Source organism: Corvus kubaryi, unplaced genomic scaffold, assembly GCF_017639235.1.
Source record: "Corvus kubaryi isolate FWS band 111438036 unplaced genomic scaffold, C.kubaryi_AGA036_p1.0 37323, whole genome shotgun sequence".
Taxonomy (NCBI): domain Eukaryota; kingdom Metazoa; phylum Chordata; class Aves; order Passeriformes; family Corvidae; genus Corvus; species Corvus kubaryi.
The window spans coordinates 328,222-337,754 of NW_024581102.1; the positions used below are offsets into that span (position 1 = coordinate 328,222).

At 68.5% G+C, this 9,533-nt stretch overlaps 1 protein-coding gene across 3 annotated transcripts; it reads right to left on the reverse strand.

Moving 5' to 3' along the window:
- Positions 1-421: 421 nt before the first annotated feature.
- MAPRE3 (microtubule associated protein RP/EB family member 3) lies at positions 422-7,732 on the reverse strand. Of its 3 annotated transcripts, none has more exons than XM_042029465.1 (7): positions 7,625-7,732; positions 3,122-3,249; positions 2,889-3,034; positions 2,533-2,734; positions 1,795-1,946; positions 1,494-1,646; positions 422-1,260 (listed from the first exon to the last, which is right to left on the reverse strand). In XM_042029465.1, exons 2-7 carry the CDS (start codon positions 3,240-3,242, stop codon positions 1,192-1,194), a joined length of 843 nt encoding a protein of 280 aa, XP_041885399.1. In that variant the 5' UTR covers positions 3,243-3,249; positions 7,625-7,732; the 3' UTR covers positions 422-1,191. The 3 variants fall into 3 exon arrangements, with proteins under 3 accessions (XP_041885399.1, XP_041885398.1, XP_041885397.1); XM_042029464.1 differs by lacking the exon at positions 7,625-7,732 and adding an exon at positions 5,637-5,936; XM_042029463.1 differs by lacking the exon at positions 7,625-7,732 and having other exon boundaries at positions 2,578-2,734.
- Between the last annotated feature and the right edge of the window lie 1,801 nt (positions 7,733-9,533).

A 9,533-nucleotide genomic window follows, 5' to 3' on the forward strand; every position in this document is an offset into this window, starting at 1 on the left:
CTGCGTTCGCGCTCTCCCCTGATTTTGTTGGTCAAGAACAGAAAAACACTGAGCTTTGGTGAAAGGCGGGGGCGGTCCTGTGCTGTCTGTTGCTCCTTGTGTCAAGAGGACGTGCGGCGATGGTGTGACCCGTGCCCGCACCATTGAATCCTGATACGTACCGTCCCGCACCCTGCTGAATCCCGTCTGAGGCAGGAGTACGGGCCAGGGCCTCTCCGGGCTTTAATATCCCAAAATTACCTCTGAAGAAACTGGTCACCCAAACTCAACCCGACCCTCCTCACACGCTGCGGTCCCGGAACCTCCACCCAGGTCGACTCCAGCTTCCCACCCTCCTGCCGAGGGTCTGTCAGCAAAGAAGAACCCCCAGCCCAGGAAGCGGGTCCAAGACCTTGCAGCGAACCCCAGCATGGGCAGGACGCAGTGTTACCACACGAGTTTATTTAAATAAAACCGAACACAGATGCAGCGTTGCGACCGGAGTGATGGACCAGACAAGCGATGCGACAGGGACGCGGCAGCCAGGGCAGGTGGGCGCTGCGAGCCCTTGCGGTGACCCACCCCAGCCTCGGCTCCATGGGGGCCACGGGTGAGAGGAGAGGGCTGCTGCCATTCCACGCCGTGGTGAGGACAGGCTCCAACCCGGGACCCCTGTGGCTGCAGGTGCCCCCCGCTGCCATGGCCATACTGGGCTGGGGTTTTCTTTTCATCTTCCCAGGAACCTGAACCAACATCTCTCTCCTCTGTTCCGTGGCCTCCCACTCCAACAGGCTGCCAGGCCGGCACTCACTCCGCCACGGGGCTCGTGGGGCCATGGGCGTCCCAGCAAGGTGAGCAGTACACGCCATCCTGGGCCAGCCCCCGAGGACTCGGTGTTCCTTCTCACTCTCACCGTGGGCAGGCAGGACACCAGGGCGGCTGTGGCACTCGCTCACACGAGGGCGACAACAGAAATAAATATGGGGAGGGGGTGGCACAGGCCAGGCCCCAGCACGGGGCCAGAGCCCGTCGCCAGCCCCAGCGCAGCCGCGCTCCTCGCCCAAGGGATGTCGGCTGGTTATGGAGATGGTGGGTTCCCCCTGGAGCTGCCGGAGACCGCGATGACGTGTGACAGTGCAGGGCGAGGCGCGGGCTCGGACCTTAAATGTCTATGGTGGGGGGTGGCGCGGGGGGCGCGAGCGCGGGCCGGGGCTAGTACTCGTCCTGGTCCTCTGGCGGCTGCTCCTCCAGCTCGTCGTCCTCTGGTGGGGCAAAGCCCTCCTGGGGGGAAAAGATGGCAGACATGGGCACAAAGGTGGCACAGGTGGGCACATCAACCTCCCACTAGCATGGCACGAGGGCTTTGGCAAAGCCCAACCCCCTCCTGGCACCCCATGGAATGAACAAGGCTGAGAGTGACTGGGGGGGAAGGGATTCCCTCCCCTCCCAGGGAAGTCCAGAAAGCAGGATAGGGACATGAGTTCCAGGGGCCTCCCAAGGTGCCCGGCCCTCACCTCTGTGGCATAGAGGACACTGACGATGCCTGTGATGATAGGGCTGTTCTCGTTCTCGTGCTCCTGGCAGATGAGCTCAATGTCCCGCAGTTTGCTGAAGTAGAAATCCCGCTCCTTCTCCAGCCCATCCACTGTCAGCTTCAGGTCCATCAGCTGTGGGAGAGGGAAATGGCCAGAACCTTCAGCCCCCCCAATCCCACAGTGTGCCCCAGCCCCTGGCAGGGACCCCCCTACATGGCTGAAGCCTTCAGTCGCCCCCAGCCCCGTGATGCCCCCCAGTCCCGTGGCAGGGAACCCCTACCTGCTGGTTGAGCTCCAGGATCTGCGCGTCGGCCTCGCTGCCGCCGTTGCGGGCGGCAGGTGAGTTTTTCCGTAGGATGCCGCTGGGCACATTGCCGAGGCGGGCTGGGTTCGGGGTGTTCTTGGGGCCAGTGGGGGAGGTCCTCTGGGGAACTTGACAGCACATGGGGACCAATGGGTTAATGCCGGCTGGGGGGGCTGCCAGCAGGGACCCCCCCCCCCCCATTGTGTGGGGGCAGCAGTGGGCAGCAAGGGCAGGCAGATACCCTGTGCAGAGCCACGGCTCCAGGCTCTCCCAGCTTCAGCCTCCCTCCTGCCTCAGTTTCCCCTGGCAAATCTTGCCCCCAGCCCTCCAAGGGTGCTCGTGACTTGTTTGGGCTTCAGCATGGGATCTGAGGAGGTGCCAGACCTCGACAGCTCCCATTGGGCCAGCACAGGGAGCCCCCAGTGCCCATGGGAGCTGTGCCGTGGTGGCACGGCACGGGGGGATGGCAGCCAGGGGGCCTGCGGTGAAAAACCAGCCCCAGCCCAGGCTGAGCAGGCAGGTGGAGGCAGCCAAGATCCCTGCTCCTCCGCTGTCTCGGTGTCCCTGCAGACCCGCCCGGCCCCCCCGGTCGCAGGCAGGCAGGCAGCAGAGCAGGGCGCAGGCAGGGGTTCAGGGGGACGCCTGGCCACGGCCAGCGCGCCATGGGGTGCAGAGGGCGGGGGGCAGCGCTCGCCGGGGGGCCCCGGACATTACCTGCAGTGCCAATGGGTTTCTTGGGTTTGTTGTAGATGTGATCACCTGGGTTAGGGGGGGGCGCGACGTCCTGGCCCTGCCGCGCCAGCAGCGGGTTGTACTCCTTTCCATCGTAGTTGGCGTCAAAGAATTTCTTGAACCACTGGATGAACTCAAAATTGTCCTGGAACTTGCCCTTCACCAGCCGCTCCACTGCAATGATCTAGGGGGACACGGAGGGACCGGTAGGGCAGTGCTCCCAGCGTGCCCCTAACACAGCAGGGACACTGGCACGGTGGGGACACTGGCACAGAGCAGCACGGACCCCAGCGGAGCAGCCTCCCACAGGGCAGCCCCCGCTGTCCCCATGGACCTACTTTGTCCACTCCCATCTTCTTGAAGGCAGCCTGCAGCACCTTGAAGTTGTGGATGTACTCATGCTCCAGCTTGGCCTGGAACTTCACCTTCCGCAGGTGCACGCAGCCGGGGAACAGCATGTCCATGAACTGGCAATATGCAGCCCCTGTGCCGGGCCCACGCCACGGTCAGGGGGGGCTGGGGACACCCTGACAACACCCCCCATGTCCCGTACACCACCCCCCAAGCCCACCTGAGCAGAGCTGCTCAATCTTGGTGTAGTTGAGCTGCAGGGAGTCATTGACCCAGGCCAGCATGTCATGGCGGCTCAGGTTCTCACTGGTCACCGACGTCGAGTACACATTGACGGCCATGCCCCAGCTGCCAAGAGACAGGGGTCACACCCGCACCAGGGGCATCGGGATCCGGGGCATCCATCCCACCCAGACTCTGACACCGGGGCCACCGGGATCTGGGGTGCCCATCTCACCCACACTCCGGCACTGGGGGCACGGGGACCCAGGGTGCCCATCCCAACTGTGCTCCAACACCAAAGGACAGCAGGGCCAGGCTGCCACGGTGCAATCTGTGGGACCCCCCACTCCAGCGGCACCCCAAGCTATGGCAGAGAGGCACGAGGGCCCCCAGAAGCCCCAGTGTGGCCCACGCGGCCAGGTGGATCCCCGCCCTGAACAGGGGTACCCAGAGGAGCCAGGTTTGGGGTATTGCTGGGAGCAAGACGTGGATACAGTGCAGGATGTGGCTCATGGGGAAGGGGTCCCAGGATGCAGGCACTGCCGAGGGGATGCAGGCACTGCCGAGGGGATGCAAGCACTGCCGAGGCCACTGTCCCTGCGCCGAGGGGCTGCTGGCCTGTGTGAGCCCGTGGGGCTTCTGGGGGCTGGTGCCCATAAGAAGCTTAGGGCCCCCCTCTCTGGCCCCCGGTGCTGCCTAATCTGCTGGGGCCAGGATCGGGATCGGGGTCCATTAGAGCAGGGCTTAGAGGGGCAACATCTGCCGGCAGGCAGCCTGTGCCCAGATGGCTGGGGGCTCCAGGACCCCCTGGCTGCAGTCCTGGCATGGCAGGGCACAGGGAGCCTTGCCGCAGAGTGGGGGGCGCTGAACCCCAATCTCACTGTCCTGCACCAAAAGCTTTAGTGGAGCAACTGATGAGCGGTCCTGCTGCCCTTTCCCAGGAGTGGGGGTCCCGGTGCCCCCGCGGCCCCCCTGCACGGCAGCAGCGGCAGCGGCGGCGTTAATCCGCTTCCCTGCTCGGTGAGGGGGGCTGCGGGGCCCGGGCCAGCTGCCAGGCGGGGGCTTGGGGGGGGCAGCCCCCCTAACCCCCCCTCCCACGCCACAGCCCGGGGGAATGAGGGGGGGGCACTAAGAGCGCACATCTGCGCCCTGGGGGTGCAGCGGTGCGGGCCTGTGGGGCGCTGCCACCCCGGGCTGCTGTCACCCCCCCAGTGCCCGTTTGGGGGGGAAAAGGTCCCGGTGGCCGCAGTCCCCCCACTCTCGGGTACAGCACCACGGTGACTCAGCACCGGCGATGTCGCACGGCTGTGGCCGCTTGAACCCCACCGGCAGCCGAGCCGATCCATCCCCCGCCGCGGCCGGGATCCCCAGGACCCCCGTCGCACCCCGCCGTGTTACCGCACGCAGCTGCGGGGGGGGTCGGTATTTTTAGCCACCACCGCAGCAGCTGGAACCGAGGCCCCCGCGCCGCCGCCACCCCCGGCACGGCGAGGTGCGCACCCACCAGCTCCCGGCACCGGCGAGAGCCAAACCCCGTCCCGCGCCCGTTTGGCGGCATCGCGGCAGTGGGGTGCAGGCAGGGGTCCCCCCCAGGACTCTCCCCATCTTCCCCCCCTCCCTTGGCTCCGGCAGCGGAGCTGAGTCATGCGCGGCGCTGAGCCAGAGCCACGCGCACTGCGGTGCCGCGGCTGCCGGGCACCGCCGCGCTGGGGCAGGGGCTGCGGCGGGGCCGGGGGCTGCCCGCCCGCCCCGGCGAGGAGCAGCTGACACCCCCTTGCCATCGCCCGCCCTGCTCCGCATAACCGGGGCAGCTGCCGGCAGAGCCGAGGCAGGACCCCACCACGAGCCGTGGGGCCACGCCGTGCCCTGGCTGAGCGGGGGGATGGATGCCCGTGGGACCTGGCACAGCCGCCCAGGGCTCTGCGGCATCCTGCCTGTGGGGAGCTCGTGTGGGACGGGGCAGGGACCCCCGGATTCCCCGCCGGGATGAACTGGGGTGTCACCGGGCCAGCCGGACCTCGACTGCCGCACACGCCGGCACACGTGAGAGCCCGGGGGCGAACCCTGACACGCGGGGAGCACCCTGATCCACACCGAGAACCCTGACACACGGAGAGAACCCTGATCCCGCCGGGAGCACCTTGACCCACCGGGAGAACCCTGATCCCGCCGAGCACCGGCGTGTCCCGATCGCAGAGCGGGGATGCCGCCCGGGGCGCGCGGTGCCACCCAGCCCGTCCCCACCCTCCCAAACGCCTTCCAAGCCCCCGGCACAGCGCCGAGCACGCCCCGGTGTAATGACAGGGCAGTCAGGGCCTGCGGCACCCTCCGACCCACTGCTGCCCCGACGCCGGGTGATGGACGCGCCCAGGGCCGGGAGCCTCCGGCCCAGCCGGTTTGCCGCCGGCTCTTGCCAAAAAACCCTAATGAAAATAAGAATTCAGCCCAGATTCCCGTCAGGCCGTGAGGAGAGGGGTTGTTGCCGGGCGCCCGGCCAGGCGGGGGACGCTTACCGCTGCATTTTAATTGTCCAGCCCGGAGCTGCTAATCACGGCCCGACGGCGACCGAAGCCCCGGGCGTGCGTCCGTGCCCGTCCCGCGGCGCTGCCGGGGCGCACGCAGAGGTCGTCCGGGCCCGGTCCCACGCCGCAGCCCCCCCGGCCGCTCTGCCCAAACAAACGGGAGCAGAGTGAGGCCGTGAGGTGCCAGAGCGGCGGCCGAGGGCGGCGCCGACGGCGGGCACCGGGAGCTGAGCAGCGCGTCGGTGCCGGCCCAGCAGCACCGCGGTGCCGGTGCGAACTGGGCTGCTGCGACTGGCGGGTTCTATTTTGGGAGCCGTCCCGGTCGCTTCTCAAGTGACAAACACGCGAGGGGGGTGGCAGACAGCCCGGCGGGGGCAGAGCGCCGTGCGGAGCCGACACGGGGCTGCCGAGGATCTGGCAGCGGGCACGGTGGCCCGGCTGCTAACAGCGAGGGCCGCTCGCCCACGTCCCCCCCCCAGAGCCACTTCCCCCCACCCCGAGCAGCGCATCCCCGTGCCACAGCCCGTGCTGCGGTGGGCACAGGTGGGTTTGCCGGGCGCGGGCAGCCCCCAGCTTCGCACCGGCTCCATCCCCAGCTCCGTACCGGCTCCAGCCCCAGCACCCTTCCCTGCTTCCCGGTGGCAGTGCCCGTCCCGGCCCGCGGCGAGGCAAACCGGCCGTTCACGCACCGGGAGCTGGCGGCTCCCGACGGCGATGCTCGGGGAGCGGAGTGAGTTCCCGACCGCCCAAATCCCCCCGCCCCGCTCGGCTCCCGCTAACCTAAATAACTCGGTACAGCGGCGGGAGCATGTGCAGAGCGGAGCCCTCCCCCCTGCTCCTGAAATATTAATGCCGCGGGATGAGCCGAGCTGGGAGAGCCGGGGTGGGTGGGGGACGCACTCGCATCCCCGGGCGGGACAGCGTGCCTGTGCCATGCCGCCGGGCAGGGCTGTCCCCAGAGTGTCCCCACACGCGTGATGGGAGGTACCGTAAGGGCTCACGCCATCCCCAGGACCCCGGTCACCCTGCGGGGTGTCAGAGGCCGCGTCTTGAGTGCCCGACCGCGGCAGAGGGAGCCTCTCGGGAAGATCCCCGGCAGGAGATTCGACTGGATATCCTGGGAATGGCGGGGAGCACAGAGAAGGGCCCCGGCCCCATCCCGACACGCATGCGTCAGTGACACCGTCACCTTACCGGTGACACCACTGTACCGGTGACACCGCCGCCGCCGTGCCGCCATGAGTGCGAGGACCGAGAGCGCGTTACGCTCGGTGTGTCGCGGTGACAGCCACCTGCCGCCCTGGACCGCCACGGCAGCATCTCGGGAGCATCACCCACAGCGGCACCCACGGGACGGGACCGGCGGCACCGGCAGTGCCCGAGCGGCGGCGGCGGCCCGGGTCCCGCAGGGAGCCCCGAGACCGGAGGTCTCCGGCTGATGCCCAGGCCCCGACGATGGCCGGTACCGGCGGCGATGCCCGGGCCGGTACTGCGCGGTGCCGGTGCCGAGACTACAGCTCCCGGCGTGCCGTACCGGTGCCGCGCCGTGCCTGCGCCGTTCCGTACCGGGACCGCACCGTGCCATGCCCGCCGTCCCGCGGGAGCCGCAGCCGGGACGCAGAAGCGGCCGCCGCTGAGTCAGGCCGGGCCCCGCCGCCACCGGCCCCGCGGGACCGCTCGGCCTCACCGTTCAGCCCAGACCCGTTCGCGGCCCGGCTCCAACCGCTCCATCCCCGGCGTTACCGGACGAACCGGCCCCCCTCTCACCTCCGGACGGTCCACCTACGGAGGCCACCCGGCCCTCCGGCCTCGCTTCTGCAGCCCCGTTCCCGGCCCGGCCCTGCCACTCCATCCCCGAAGGCCCCGCGGCCCCCCCGGCCGGTCCTGCCGGGCGGTGGCGGCCGGTGCGGGGATGCGGGTGATGTCGGCAGCGCTGCCCGCTCCCTTCCCGGCCTCCCGAGCGGTCCCGCCGCACTCACCGCTCGGCCGCGGCCGCCGCCGCTGCACTCCCCCCGCTCCGCTGCTCCGGGACCGGGACCGGGACCGGGCCGGAACCGCACGGACCGAGCGCGCCTGCGCTGCCCCCCCCGCGGGCGGTGCCAACCGCCCCGCCCCGCCCCTGCTGCCATGGCAACGGGCCTGACCACGCCCCCGGGCGGTAAAACGGGGACGGCCACGCCCCCTCCGGGCACGGCAACGGCGCTGGACACGCCCCTCGCTGCTGCTATGGCAACGCGCTTGGCCCCGCCCCCTCCGCCATGACAACAGACATGGCCGAGCCCCTCTGTCGCCATGGCAACGGGCCCGACCAGCGCTCCCTGGTGGCGGGCGGCGGCTTCTGCACCCCCGGGACCTCTCGGGAACCCCCCAGCCACCCCCGGGACAACCCCCAGACCCCTCGGGGACCCCCCAGCCACCCCCGGGACAACCCTCAGACCCCTTGGAGACCCTCCCGGGACTGTTCCATGACCCTTCAAGACTCTTCCTGGGACGCCCACCCAGAGCCCCCCAAGACCCCTCTAGGAACCCCCGAGCCTCCCCCCGAGATCCCTCTGGAATGTCTCCAGGCCCCCTTCGGGATTCTTCAAAGCTTCCCTCGGGACCTCCTTGGAGCCCCAAAGCACTCCCGGGACCACTACGGGGTCCCCTCTGGGACGTCCCCAGGACCCTCCCGAGATCCCCTCGGGACCCTCGAGTACCACTGTGAGCTCTCTCTCAGAGGCCCCGAGCCCCAAATTATCCTGGGACATGTGGGACCCCCCTGTAACGTGGGGACACGCAGAGCCCTTGTGATACCCCTAAGAGACCCCAGAGCCTGTCCAAGACCCCCATGACCCTCTATGCCCCTTGCATCCACCCTGCACCCTGTCTGTTTGTGCATCTGAGTGGCGGATGTCCACGTGGTGACAGGGCCAGCTCTGTGTCCCCCCTTATCTTACCATGTCCCCACGCGTGTCCCACTTGTGTCCCCATGTACCCACACATGTCCTCCCCGTGTCTCCATGTCCCCATGTATCTCCTCTGTGTCCCTAGGTCTCCCTCCATGTCCCTATGTCCCCACATGTCCCCCCTGTGTCCCCATGTCAGGGCTCTTTCTGCTCCCAGCACCCTCCTGGGACCTGCTTGCCCCCAAATGCTGAGGCCATGGGGTCCCTAATCCTGACCCCCATCCCGAACCCCCATCCCAGACCCTCTGTGACCCCCAGACCCCCAAACAGGTGCAGGCTGGGCGCTGTGAACGGTCTTTAATGAGCAAACAACGGACGGCATGTTCCTAAATTGGCCGTGCGGGACCACCCAGGGGGGACACGGGACCCCCCGCCAGGTGCCCACCGGCCCCCAAACACCTACAGGGACCTACAGGGGGGAGGGCACAGGGGGCACAGGGGACACGGCGGGGGGCGAGGAAGGGTTGGGACACCCCCCAATAGCACCAGGGGGAGAGGGACTCCTCGGGGGGCCACACGCACACGGACCCCCATTGGCAGCAGGAGCAGTGCTGGGGACCCTGGCAGGTGAGGAGGGACCTGGTAGGGCCTGACACAAGTGTCAGAGGGATGGGACACTGGGACACACGTGTGCGGGAGTGCTGACACCTGCCCAGGGGTTCACCTGTGCACACCTGTGTGCAAACGTCCCGCTGGGCCCGTGCAGGTGTGACACAGGTGTGACACAGGTGTGACACAGGTGTGTGCTAGGGACACCGCACTGGGCCCATGCAGGTGTGACACAGGTGTGACACAGGTGTGACACAGGTGTGTGCTATGGACACCGCACTGGGCCCATGCTGGTGTGGCACAGGTGTGACACAGGTGTGACACAGGTGTGTGCTATGGACACTGCACTGGGCCCATGCAGGTGTGACACAGGTGTGACACAGGTGTGACA

What these genes read in the sequence shown, in the direction of transcription:
- MAPRE3 (XM_042029464.1), bottom strand. An exon ending in GATTGAGCAGCTCTGCTCAG is followed by an intron (nt 3,035 to 3,121) that starts GTGGGCTTGGGG and finishes GGCCCGGCACAG; the next exon opens with GGGCTGCATATTGCCAGTTC. An exon ending in TCCTGGAGCTCAACCAGCAG is followed by an intron (nt 1,647 to 1,794) that starts GTAGGGGTTCCC and finishes CCTCTCCCACAG; the next exon opens with CTGATGGACCTGAAGCTGAC.